This window comes from Scyliorhinus canicula, chromosome 6, assembly GCF_902713615.1.
Source record: "Scyliorhinus canicula chromosome 6, sScyCan1.1, whole genome shotgun sequence".
NCBI lineage: Eukaryota > Metazoa > Chordata > Chondrichthyes > Carcharhiniformes > Scyliorhinidae > Scyliorhinus > Scyliorhinus canicula.
In genome coordinates this window covers 215,429,086-215,442,478 of record NC_052151.1, presented here as the reverse complement: position 1 = coordinate 215,442,478, position 13,393 = coordinate 215,429,086, and the positions used below count along the sequence as shown (strand labels likewise).

Here is a 13,393-nt window from a genome sequence, read left to right as displayed (position 1 = left end):
TATATCTGCTTCCTCTGTCCTTTAAGATGTTCGTGGACGTGTTTTTGTCAGGAGCCATGGTGAGTTCCTGTAGTGTATCTTGCAGGTGGTACACTAGTTTGCTCCTGTGTGTCAGTCGTGGAGTGATGGTAATGCCAATGATCGTCAAGGGTGATGCCTTGATTCTTTTTTTTTCGAGTTGTTAATTGCATGTCAGTTGTGTGACGCGACTGTTACTTGCCTATGTCAACCTAAGCCTCAATATAGTGCAGATCTCGCTGCATTTGCACGTCGATTTATTTAGTACCTGAGGAGTCGTGAATGATGCTCAACATTGTGCAATCATCCGCGAAATTCCTACATCTGACATTATGTTGAAACCAAGGTTATTGTTGAAGCAGCTGAAGATGTTTGGTCCCAGTCTATGGCCCGGTTAGAGATCGATATATATCTTCCTTTTGATCTAATTGGCTACCAAGGCGTCAGGTTGTAGTTTCATCTACTCAACAGTTTAGCTTTTTCCGCTTTACCAATCGCTCTGCTACCCTGTAGATTGAACCACTCAGCATGTACTAAACATTGATTTTCTCTTTCGGATTACTATATCGTGGCATTGGAACGGTTCAGAGATTAACTAGATGACTGCGGAAGTACGTGGAGCCAGTGACGATATGATCATTTATTAGCCCATGTTTGATCATAAACTACACGCTATGTACAAATTGTATAGTTATTTTAAGATAGATGAAATCAGTGTCATGAATTAATTCATTTAAAAAGTTGTGCTTTAATTCAAATATTATTAACAAGTGTCCCGTGTCTCGATTAACGTACTAATTTGTTCAAAAATCCATTGCAATGAAATTACAAAAACAATCTTATCAGTGTGTTCGAGTCGTCACGGAAGCACTTCTCGTAGTTTGAACAAATGTCACACCCATACTTCGACACATGCTCTGCCTTGCTGCTGTGATCTCAGTTGTCTTTTTCCAAATGTTGTGAAGCTGTTGCATGCTAACCTGAAACAATATTAAACAATCTGTTGAAGTGGGTACCAAAGCAATGACATAGTGTTACAAAACATGCATTAATGTAATTCCAGCAAAGATAAAGTCACACACGTTTCAGATGCATATTGTTCAAATACGCGTAGTACTGTAAAGCAGAGGTTATTGAATTGCAATCTCTGTATTTCTTCATATGATGTCAGATAAGAATTAAAGCTGACGTAGAATAATAACAAGAATGGAACCGGATAGTACCTGATCCACTTCAAACCTGCACTGCTTTTTACGAGACGCATGAATGGACCAATGGATTTATCACTGAAATGATTTCTGTCCAGATCCAGTCCGATCAAGGACCAGCTTTCACAAGCAAAAGAAGCAATGTCGTCTGCGCAGTCATCAGTGAGTCCGTTACAATCCAATCTGGAGATGTGAGAGATCCATAGTTGAACTCGAGGAATTACTTTTCCAATAATTGAATTTTAAGTCATGATTTGTTGCGTGGTAAGTCTGTAATTGCAACAGCTCTATGACTTTCGACAACCATTATCAACTGTTAGTTACAGCAATGCAGAAGTGACTTGCCTTAATATTTTGATTTTGCTTCCAGAATCTCTCAGTGCGGCAGTCAGTTGTATGACTCCTGAATCTTCCAATCTGTTGTGGCTGAGGACCAGTACTTTCAACGTCCGGTTTATACGTAGAGCAGAGGCCAGGTGTTCAGCACCAACATTGGTAAACTGGTTATCCCACAACCTGAACGGAGAAAAGAGAAACAGTTAAGTTCCAGGAATCTCCTGAAAACGTACAGTGGTGTTTTTCGAGAAACCAACATTGATATAATTATGTTGACAAAATAATACTGTCCTTCAAAGATCAGTCGGGCTGAGTTGCCGGATGTCTCATTTCAGTATAATAATATGGAGCTCCGAAGACCAACTCCAAAGCCAGCCCCACTAGATTGATGCTTATCTACAATAATGAGGAACTACTGCAGGGATGGGTGTGATATATTTTGGATGACACTTCAAAACATATATATCACCTATGGTGGCAAATCAGCCACTTGCGCCTGTGGACGAAAAGGGAGTTACAACCACGCATAATTCGCACACATTGCATCTCTTCGTGGTGCTTAAGGTACCTTCTTTGGCTGAAGTAGTTCAACATTTTAATCCGAGTAGCAGTAAAGCGTACACTTGAAAATTAATTTCAACGGTTGTGAATCACTTTGCAACTTTTCATACAATGGCAACACATCCAGTTTTTTCTTCTTAAGTATAACAAGGATGCTACTTCGACAAGCAAAAGCAAAGGTTCTCGATCACTGACTGTGCGTGCCATCTTACAGTTGGAAATGACAGACTGTGCTCTCGGATGAATTGTACTTGCGAAATGAAAAGTCTGACATAAAAGTAATATGCTCTCTAGAATATCTGGGCCAGAAGTCGGGTTTATGACCTAATGACAAAGACGGCACATTGAGAAAAAATAAACAATCTTCAGGACCATACTGATGCGACAGGGAAGAATTACGTTCTAAGCCTTTGGCAACGCTTGAATCTACAGCTTACGCGTTCCAAAAGAGAGTGTGGTTCATTCAACCAAACTGATTATTCAAGTGGAGACAATAAACATTGGATCAAAAGATATTGAGTGAAGTTTCAAAGAATACTCCTTACTCAAGTGTATGTATTTGACAGTCTGGTCTAGTTAGTGCGTCAGAAAATCCCTTTGCTGACGTGTCGCTCAATTTGTTTTCGTTCAGCCTACAAAAGGAAATAAAAACACTCATAGTGAATAGAATCTCATCTCCACACCAAAACTAGAAGCTGATTTGACTGAAAAGCTCAGAGGAAAACAATCGAGTATTATTTTAATAACTGGTATAGCTGGAAAATTGCTTCTTGTCATTGAAACCTGATTATGGTTATTATGAATTAAAATATAACGTAAACCTATTTAGTGGTTCTTCCTTGAACGTACCAACCGATCAATCTTCAAACCTGCAACTGACTGTTGTCATTCAAACGAACAGCAATCAACTGCGCCTAACTTTGCGATGCTGGAACTATGTTATAATTACAGAAATACTTAGAGTTAAATAAGGATATATTTTTTCGGCTTGTTTTGGGTAAAGTGGAGATTTATGCCATTTTTCAGTTTAATCGGATGATGCCGTTTATGGATCTGACCGAATCGTGTTATTCAGTCTGACCACAGTTGGATATTAAGGTAGCAATTCGAGCATCATGACATGCAGAATCGAAAGTTTTGCAAAGAAGAGGAACTAAAATACTGCCAGCGTTCTATTTTGACTTCGCAATTCTTCGTTATTCCAATTATTTTTTTTTTCTTTTGGGGGGGGGGGGGGTGGTGGCGGTCATTGTCGATTGTCTACTATCACGGCAGGAACAAGAGCTGAGAACAATAAAGTAGCGTCATTCTGTTTCCCGAATTAATGTTTGCGAATGTAAGAATTATTGCATTGCGAACGATATGAATGGCACGGCTGAATTAGCTCAGAACAATATTTAGGTCGTGTTTCTTAGTTTCATGTTTCATCGAAATAACAAACATACCTGGCAAATATTTTGCACAAACAATTAACCCGTGGATATTTGCAGCACGTTAGAATATATGACATTTCATTCTCTTCGACAACGAAAGGTCTCTCACTTGTATCATGTACCTGTACCTGTTAGAAGTTCTCAACCGGATATTCTTAATAAGGGCAATACTTCCTGTTAGAATTACTTCACTGGGTTTACAAGTAATCCAATTTGCTATACTTTCTTTATTTATTTCTTTCTTTTTTTCTTTCTTTCTTTCTTTCTTTCTTTCTTTCTTTCTTTCTTTTCTTTCTTTCTTTCTTTCTTTCTTTCTTTCTTTCTTTCTTTCTTTCTTTCTATCTTTCTTTCTTTCTTTCTTTCTTTCTTTCTTTCTTCTTTCTTTCTTTCTCTCTTTCGTTCTTTCCTGTCTTTCTTTCATTCCTGTCTTTCTTTCATTCTTTCCTGTCTTTCTTTCTTTCTTTCTTTCTTTCTTTCTTTCTTTCTTTCGTTCTTTCCTTTCTTTCTTTCTTTCTTTCTTTCTTTCTTTCTTTCTTTCTTTCTTTCTTTCTTTCTTTCTTTCTTTCTTTCTTTCTTTCTTTCTTTCTTTCTTTCTTTCTTTCTTTCTTTCTTTCTTTCTTTCTTTCTCTCTTTCGTTCTTTCGTTCTTTCCTGTCTTTCTTTCGTTCTTTCCTGTCTTTCTTTCTTTCTTTCTTTCTTTCTTTCTTTCTTTCTTTCGTTCTTTTCTTTCGTTCTTTCCTTTCTTTCTTTCTTTCTTTCTTTCTTTCTTTCTTTCTTTCTTTCTTTCTTTCTTTCTTTCTTTCTTTCTTTCTTTCTTTCTTTCTTTCTTTCTTTCTTTCTTTCTTTCGTTCTTTTCTTTCTTTCTTTCTTTCTTTCTTTCTTTCTTTCTTTCTTTCTTTCTTTCTTTCTTTCTTTCTTTCTTTCTTTCTTTCTTTCTTTCTTTCTTTCTTTCTTTCTTTCTTTCTTTCCTTTCCTTCTTTATTTCTTCATTTATTAATTTATTTATTTCCTCCCCCCTTCTCTACTTCTACATATTAATTTGAGCATATCCTGCAATACCTCACCACTTTACATTTATGCAGCACAGGCATTAAGCGATGTGATCCGCTATCTTCAATATAACACTTGTTGAGGTTAAGATCTTCCACCATGTTGCACAACTCTAATCCCATTGCGATAGCTGTGCAATTGTTTGGAGTCAATTTTACAGGTTTCCAGCCTCCGAATGCGAGTTGCTTTACCGAGCCGATAGTAATTCTGGCTAGTTCCTCATTCTGTGTTTCATACAGGTAGCACAAAGTATTCAGAAGTTCAATTGTTGTCTTCTCGTTGTTCATATTGTGAATACCAACTTCGATACGTGATTTCAGAAAGTCTGTTAAATCGCAAATGCTTTCACCCGGAAAAGGACCCAGGTATTCCTCCAGCATATCAGATGAATTTGCTGAGCAAAGACCAAAGAGAAAGCGTAAAAATGTCACCGATTGTTCTTGCTTCTCACTGTAATGCTTTTCGACGAGCGTGATGAGTTCTTTGGGTGTTGTAGTAAGAAACAGCCCAACCGCGGCTAAAAAAACCTGAACTGGCTGATGGAGGAATTTATCTGTATCTCCAGTAGATGATTCATTCTCCATAATCACTGCCAGAAATGAAGACTGCAATTCAGATTGCTGGAATGTCTCGTGGCAGCTCAAATCTTTGAAAGTGGAGGTCTCCATACGGATTTTCTCACAGGCTATTTCAGAGACTCTCAGAAGGAAGTGGAGATTAGAGGTGATTTGACTGGAATGTGCTATGAACGCTTTGCAGAGGTAAACTGATAAGAGGTGCGTCAGTGTGACTGAAGGACTTTCGTCACATTGACATTGGAGCATCAAAAAATGTTCCAAATATGCACAGAGGATTTTACAATAGGAAGCATTTTCACACAGAGTCTCCAAGTTAATATTCCGCTCCAAAAGTCTGACAACTTTCGCCGCAGTTTCTTTATTTTCAGAAAATTTTCTGAAATATTCTTGTTTCTCGAGGTCCGAAAGTCCGAGTTTTTGATTATCATCATTAAACATTGAGTTAGTTTCATGTTGCTTTTCTTTATGTTGTTGCTCTAAGCCTAAAACAGAAGTTAAAAAGAAACGTTTGTATTATTACTGCAGTCTGTTCCCCTAAACTTACCGGAACACATTTATTTCCCTGGGAAATTTGCATAGCCTGCGTTTTACAAGCAGAAATCGGGGAGCCGAAATAGTACAACTTCGAGAAAGACTTTCTGACATACTTAATGGTGATAATTCTGATGATTTTCTATGGATTACCAGCATTCTCTTCGTCTCGAGAATTTACCCCAGATGAGTAAATCTCATCTCATCGTTACATTTTCTCAAAGTTTTTACTTTTACAGGTTCTTTTTTTGTTTGTCTTATATTGTTATCCTTCATTATCTTTGGATAGCTATTAAGCTCAAGATCGAAGATATCGCTCACCATTTGCATGGTCTTGGTCTTCACGAGAAAACGTATTTTCGACTGCTGGCAATGCTTGATTAGAACCTAGTAAAAGGCACAGAGAGCTGTCATTAAACTGTTTCTCAATGATAGAATTTCTTTGCGCAATACTTAATTTCAGAAATCGTTTTTGCGTAGTCAACAAATTAAGGACACCGATGGGCAGGAGGGTATGTCGAGAGGATGCTACTGTACAAGGGTATCAGCTATCATCTTGCTGAAATATGGTGCGCGTTTCCCAAGGTCAAGTCTACAACTTCTGCTCCTATTTCCTATGCTTCAATGGTGTGATAAGATATGTTCAAGAAGCAGCCTTGCAAATAAATAGATTTCAAACATCTGTCCTAAATAAGGTTGGTAAGGTAGCATTATCTTCACCTTAAATTGGGCGCATTTCACTGAGACGTGTGTAATAAGCAGTCAACAAACAGCGGTTTGTATCACTGCAGAGGGCACTGACAGATTAAATGTTATGTAATAACATAAACTTAGCATTGCTGTTTATTTACTTCATCTGGGAAGATAAGATTCTGAATATTGGCAACTCTTAGCTGAGTCTATTCAGACAGTGAAATGCATAAACAGACGGTTATCGTACAGTTGCTCACTATGAATATAACACGACTGCAGTAATTTACTTTCCAAAGGATCGAGATAGTGTAAGCATTTGTGCTATGTTCTTGCCAACATAATTAGTTCTGGAGAACTGGAAAAATGCCAATGTGCGAACCCTGTTCAATAAAATATGAATGCAAAAACTGGCACTTTGAGACCGATTTGCGTAACACCTATCGTTGGAAAAATGTTGGAATCAATTATTAAGAAAGTAATAGGAGCACTGTTGGAAAATAATAAACTAATCAAGCAGAGTTAGCATGGCTTCATGAAAGGGACATTCTGCTCACTAATTGGTTTAGGAGGAATCCTCAATCAGAGTGCATTGGAAGAACAGTAAATAGTAATTATAGTTGGATACCCTGAAGGTTACTGGGGGGTAAGGAGCTATTTTCCAAGTTGGCTACCTGTAACATGTGGGGGGCTACCAGGATCAGTGCTGGTACCACAACTGTTTTCCCTACATGTTGATGTTTTGGAATAAGGGCGGCGATATCCTTTAGCCACATTTGCAGACAACACAAAATAATTAGGATAAAACGTCACAGAAGGGATAAAAACAGTTTGCAGGCAGTTATTGATAGCTTATAAAACAGTTGGAGGGAAAATGTGATATCTCTCAGTTTGGAGCGGAGAACAAAATAATAGTGTACTATTTAAATGGACTAAACCTGCGTAGAACTGCAACACACTGCGACGTGTGGGAGTTGTGCAAGGCACTCCAAAATGATGGCATAAATGTGCAGCAGGCAATCAGGAATGCTGATGGAATTGTCCCTCTTGTTTCAAGGGAGTTGCAGTTTAAGAGTCGGAAAGTTTTGCTGAAAATGTGTAAGATACTGGTGAGACCTCACCTGGAGTACTCTGAATGGATTTTGGTTCCCTTAGTTATTTAAATATATTCGTTCATTGCAGGCGGTACTGAGAACGTTAACCCGGAGGAAACCCACGCACACACAGGGAGGATGTGCAGACTCCACACAGACAGTGACCCAAGCCGGAATCGAACATGGGACCCTGGAGCTGTGAAACAATTGTGCTATCCACAATGCTTCTGCGCTGCAGTAATGTAAACGGACTTAATTGTTTTGTCATAACCGACAAGAGAAAGGGAAGGGTAACCTAATTTTTGGACATATATTACGCATTCCTACTGAAGTTGACACGAATAAAATTTGTCAGCATGATAAATTAGTGCCAACTAAGCATCACTCGTTTTGGTTATTAATCCAAGATGAATTACAGACGCAGTTTTTCAATCTTACTTGCTGAAACGCATAACTGAATTCCAGAAGAATTATACGATGTAACGCATTACTTAATAGCTGACGTAACTGTTGTTTTTCCTGTAAGGAAATGGGTTAATTCGTTGACAAGCTCGTACGCACTGAACCGCATGTGAGAAATTTTCAAGATTGTGTCAACATCTACCTGTGTCTAGCATTTCTTGCGACGTTAGACCACATTGACCCTCCTTGATTACCTCAGGCTTTGTGTATTTCGAAATCTTTGTATTCGTATTATTCGCTGAGATAGGATTTGGTGTGAAAGCTGCTTGAGAATCGTCAGTGTTTGCATCGTTTGAAGAATCAAACGCGGCGTTAGAGAGACAGTATGTGGCCTTGGCACGCTTCGTTATTACACGCATCTGACTTCCATTTAAATCCACACTTCGATGTTTCCAGCATAGACAATTGAAAAATTTTCTTAAACAATTGACGTCTTCATCTATCTGTCCAGTGGAAGCATCATGAGTGCTGACTGCATATTCCTTTCTGTTAGCTGATTCTATATTTGTCATTTTTTCAGATGCTAACATTTGATTTTCAGGCCAGTCTGTACTCCTTGATATAATAGAACACTTGTCGTGCTGTTTAAATTTGGCTGTTATTCACTTTTCGCCTTCTTCCTCCTTCAGTCGGAAGCAGCCCATCACAGCATGTTATCATGAAGATATGTTTAACCGAATACTACTGTCGTCATTCGCAAGGTTATTTCTAATTTCGTGTTCATGCGAACGTCTTGTAGGAATTTAGTTTCAAAAACATATTACTTCCTGCTTGGAAAAAATAAAGAGGCTTCTTATTTCAATGGTAAAACTAATAATACAACGACGTTAGTAACAGTAATAGAATGTTGCTTAATTGCAAGCAAACAGCATTATCTCAAAAAATAATTCAGAATAATTCGTTTTAGTGTGACTCGGAACATGTGAGAAAGAATCTAAGTCCATACCTAATCTGTTTGTCTATCTCTCTGTCTATCCATCCTTCTATCCTGCTATCTATCGACCTATCTATTCTCTATCTCTCCCTCTCTCTCTCTCGCTCTCTATCTATCTATCTATCTATCTATCTATCTTTCTATCCATATATCTACATATGCTGCTTAATCTCAGCAATGATGATCATGAACGATCTCATTGTCTGTTATAATCAATAATTTCGTCAGTAATACTTTTAACGGCCAGGACATCAGCCACCATTACCACATCAAGCGTCAATATGATTCCAGAGAAACATCCATGTGCTCTAAGCTTTACTTTTTTTTTTAAATGGCCCAGCAGCTATTCAAGGATAGTTATGGATGGCCAACAGTTGCTGGCCTTGCATAGTATGCAATAATATATTTGAAAAATCCCGTTGAAAAGGAGCTTCGGTAATCAGTGAACAGAATGCCTCAACAAGCAGGTCATGATAGAGGGTTATTAGACATTTTCTAAACCTCGTGGTGAACTTTTGTCTTCCACCCAGAGTACTTTGGAGAGAGTGTATAGACCAAAGATGCGTATGTTACGTGGATTGGTTATGATAACATTTACCCTGAGTGTCCAGAAATGTACTGCTTAGATCGGGTTACGCGGATATGGCGAGGAAGTAGGCATAGATTGGGTACTCTTTCAGAGGGTCGGTGCATACTCGCTGTACCGAATGGCCTCCTTCCGCACTTTTGACATTCTATGATCTTTGGCTTTAAGATATTTACCAAACTAACAAAGATAATAAGCGTCTCTACTAAGGAGCAGAATCTCATAAAACTGGACATATTCCCTTTGGAGGAAAGAAGGTTAAGTGACCATTTCATAATGCTACTCAAAATGATGAAAGAGTTTTATGAACTAAGTAAAGATAAACTATTTGAATTGGTAGAGGAACATATTTATCATGATGGACAGAAACAACAGTAGAGAGAGGAGGAAGGTTTGTCACTTGGATGCCAGGAATCCAGATAAATGCATTCTTTGAAACTAGATTACATCTACATCTAAGGCCGAATAAGTGAAGACATAATGTTTTGGTTGACGCCGTTGCCTTGAACCTATTAGATGTGGAAATTTATACAGCAATTGTCCGGTTAATATAGAACTGTGAGGTTGCCTTCCTCCAATAGTGAATGGTATATTGCATTTGGTTGGCCAGCCTCGCAGCAAATATATATATTTTTATTTTTATAAATTTAGAATACCAAATTCATTTTCTCCAATTAAGGGGTAATTTAGCGTGGCCAATTGACCAACCCTGCACATTTTTGGGTTGTGGGGGCGAAACCCACGCAAATACCGGGAGAATGTGCAAACTTCACACGGACAGTGACTCCAGAGCAGGAATCGAACCTGGGACCTCGGCGCCATGAGGCAGCAGGGCTAACCCACTGCGCCACCGTGCTGCCCCTCAGCAAATATATTAATGCACTTAATCTAAGAAGGTACCTAATACGCGACCAAATACCACTAAAATATGGTCAGAACAACGATGTAATAACGTGCACGTTATCACAATTGAGTAAAATCCTCATTCGTACACACTGAGAAGAGGTATGCCGTGCCATACAAAAATGTGCCAATTATTATGGGAACTTGGAAATGGTCTAATTTCTCTCGTGGAGAGACGACAAATGTTCAATGTTGGCCTCCTGCCCCTTTACCTATCTCAATTCCGAGCATCATCATAAGTCTGCACATAAATGACATATGCAGATAACTTGTATTGGAATACGGTGATAAATCATTAAAGTAAACTAGTGATTCAAATGCGTCATTTCTCGTCCAATAGGGCTGTTCCCTTGTTCAGGCGATTCCATAATTGAGCAGCTTGTGAATGCCGGAACAAACAAAAAACTGCAGAAAACAAGAATCAATTGAAATAGCCTTACCGCCAGCCTCTGGGAGTGCCGCGTTCTTTGTTTTGTGAGTTTCTGTCTTGTTATCTCCACAAAACAATGACAGCAGACTTCAGAACAATCCCCATTCAATTGTTCTTACGTCAGGAAGCTTCGGACAGAGTGGATTCGAACCTGTCAATGTGAATCATATCTCCATTTTGTATGTCATTTCGTCTATCATTCTGACCGGTTTTAAGCGGTAGTAATCTTTGCTGTGTGTCAAATAGGAGCTCTGGGCACACCTTGATCAAAGGTCGACAGCACATGCCATAAAAAAAGATTAGTTGAAGGATTTAGGAATGCATTCGAGCCACGGAGCGATCATTAACCCATGATCCAACCACTCTCTACCCACTCAGCACCGCCCCTCCCTCCAGCGAAACCCCTAGCCAGCAGAAGTAGATAGTACCAGAGGAAAAACTAATCATACGTACACTTTTAACGGAGAGACAGGCAGGGCAAGGTCACGCGTTTGGAAAAGTTGAGCTTGGCCTCCAGCGAGCCGCACTCTGCGGCAGATTTCCATGTCATGCCCACGTAGCTATGCTAAAGTCCAATAGCGCCTGTCTCGCCCAACCTTCCTGACTGAGGCATGCAAAGTTCAAGCTGCGCAGCATCTTGATTCGCCTTGACCCTGTGTCCAACACAAGCGCAGCGAAGGTCGCCACGCCCTCTTTTAAGCGGGAACTCCTGTGGTGAGGGCGAGGGGAGGGGGGGGGGGGGGTGAGGGGGGTTGGTGGAGGATTCTGAGCGGGCCGTGCGTGTGTAGGGTGCTTCGGTCGCGTCATGCGGATAGGATCGTGTTCTCGCGGCGGATGTCCAGCTGAGTCCGGTCGTTAGGTTATATCGGGTCAAGGAAGGTTGGTTACTGCTTCGAGTCGCGGCTGAACGGGTCGTGGCGTGCATGTCAGCACGAAACGGGGTCCTGTCAATGAGGATGGGTATTCCCATGCTGGGATGGAGCATTCTGGGAGGCGAAGGCCATTTGTGAGTCCCTGTGGCAGGGTGTGGGTGCAGAGGTGTGAGCCAGGGTTTATAGAACCCCAAAGTGTATCATGGAGTACTCGCACATGCACATCCTGCCAAGAAAAAAACATCAACCTCAAGATGGTTTCATTTTTCACCTTTTCAGTATCCTTTCAATGACATTTTTAAAAGGTTCCTCAAATGCTGGAATGGGTATTAAGGACATTCGTTTTATCACTGCTTGAGGTTTCCCTGTCACTTGACATGTGTGATTTGCTTGATAAAATTTAACTGCATGTTTATGTAGTCCAGGCCAAAAAAATGTTTCTGGATTTTAGCTTTAGTTTTCCTTATTCGCAAATGGCCTTCCAAATTTACCTCATGTGCAACTCACAACACCTCCGTTCTATACGCTGCTGGCAATACTACTTCGTAGAATTTACAGTGCAGAAGGAGGCCATTCGGCCCATCGAGTCTGCACGGGCTCTTGGAAAGAGCACCCTACCCAAGGTCAACACCTCCACCCTATCCCCACCCAACACTAATGGTAATTTTGGACACTAAGGGCAATTTGTCATAGCCAATCCACCTAACCTGCACATCTTTGGACTGTGGGAGGAAACCGGAGCACCCGGAGGAAACCGACGCACACACGGGGAGGATGTGCAGACTCCGCACAGACAGTGACCCAAGCTGGAATCGAAACTGGGACCGTGGAGCTGTGAAGCAATTGAGCTATCCACAATGCTACCGTGCCGCCCAAACCGGAAGCTGTGGAGAATCACGTTTTCACAATAGTTTGAGTTCTGGACCATCAAACAGATGCACAAACATGCACTCAGCTCTCAACCCGTTTTAAAGAGTCAATTGCACAGAAAATTCCTCATTCGTTCATTTGGGAAAAACACATCCCCTTATCGCTCCCGTGGCTCGGATTCGAACCGAGGTTGCTGCGACCACAACGCAGAGTACTAACCACTATACGATCACGGCGCCACACGTTACTGCCGTTACTTGATGAACTTCTGCCCACATTTCATTCGCCTGCATTTGAAAAAGTCTTCATTTTCTCATTAAGACATTACTTGTACGGTAATAACACCCTTGTTTTCCACTCAGATTCCTCTTCCGTATATGCTTTCTGATACATCCGTTTTAGTTCTATAGCTTTCTGTAATTCCACGAATTTTCCTGAACTAAAAATATCCGCCTCATCCTCCACCTGATCTTGTTCTTTTTCAACCATCTGATCAAAAATTGTTTCTGATAATTGCACTTCAACTTCATATTCACTCTTTGGTTTCTCCTCTTTTCTTAACCTGTGCCTTTGCGAACTTGGTACTGCACAATCTTGAAAAATCCCAGGATATTCGCCCTTCAACACTTCAGTGGTCTGTTTTTCCACTGGCTTATTAATCACAGTAGGCATCACTCCCACCTGCGATCCAGCTGTATCATCACCCAAGATAAGCTCTATTGCTGGGCAAGATAGATTCTCTATTACTCCTACTAGCACTTCACCACTCTTCACTGACCCCTCCAACCTTACCTCATACAACAGAACACTACTCCTCTCACCCTGAATTCTACATACT

At 40.2% G+C, this 13,393-nt stretch overlaps 1 protein-coding gene across 3 annotated transcripts; it reads right to left on the bottom strand.

Moving 5' to 3' along the window:
- Nucleotides 1-638: 638 nt before the first annotated feature.
- Nucleotides 639-11,373, bottom strand: LOC119967866 (NACHT, LRR and PYD domains-containing protein 1-like). Of its 3 annotated transcripts, XM_038800926.1 has the most exons (9): nucleotides 11,267-11,373; nucleotides 10,824-10,964; nucleotides 8,103-8,727; nucleotides 6,036-6,101; nucleotides 4,615-5,665; nucleotides 2,669-2,755; nucleotides 1,572-1,742; nucleotides 1,242-1,409; nucleotides 747-998 (listed from the first exon to the last, which is right to left on the bottom strand). In XM_038800926.1, the coding sequence occupies exons 3-9, from the start codon at nucleotides 8,488-8,490 to the stop codon at nucleotides 911-913; spliced, it is 2,019 nt and encodes a 672-aa protein (XP_038656854.1). In that variant the 5' UTR covers nucleotides 8,491-8,727; nucleotides 10,824-10,964; nucleotides 11,267-11,373; the 3' UTR covers nucleotides 747-910. The 3 variants fall into 3 exon arrangements, with proteins under 3 accessions (XP_038656855.1, XP_038656854.1, XP_038656853.1); XM_038800925.1 differs by lacking the exon at nucleotides 11,267-11,373 and having other exon boundaries at nucleotides 10,824-11,251; XM_038800927.1 differs by lacking the exons at nucleotides 1,242-1,409; nucleotides 11,267-11,373 and having other exon boundaries at nucleotides 639-998; nucleotides 10,824-11,251.
- Nucleotides 11,374-13,393: the final 2,020 nt, after the last annotated feature.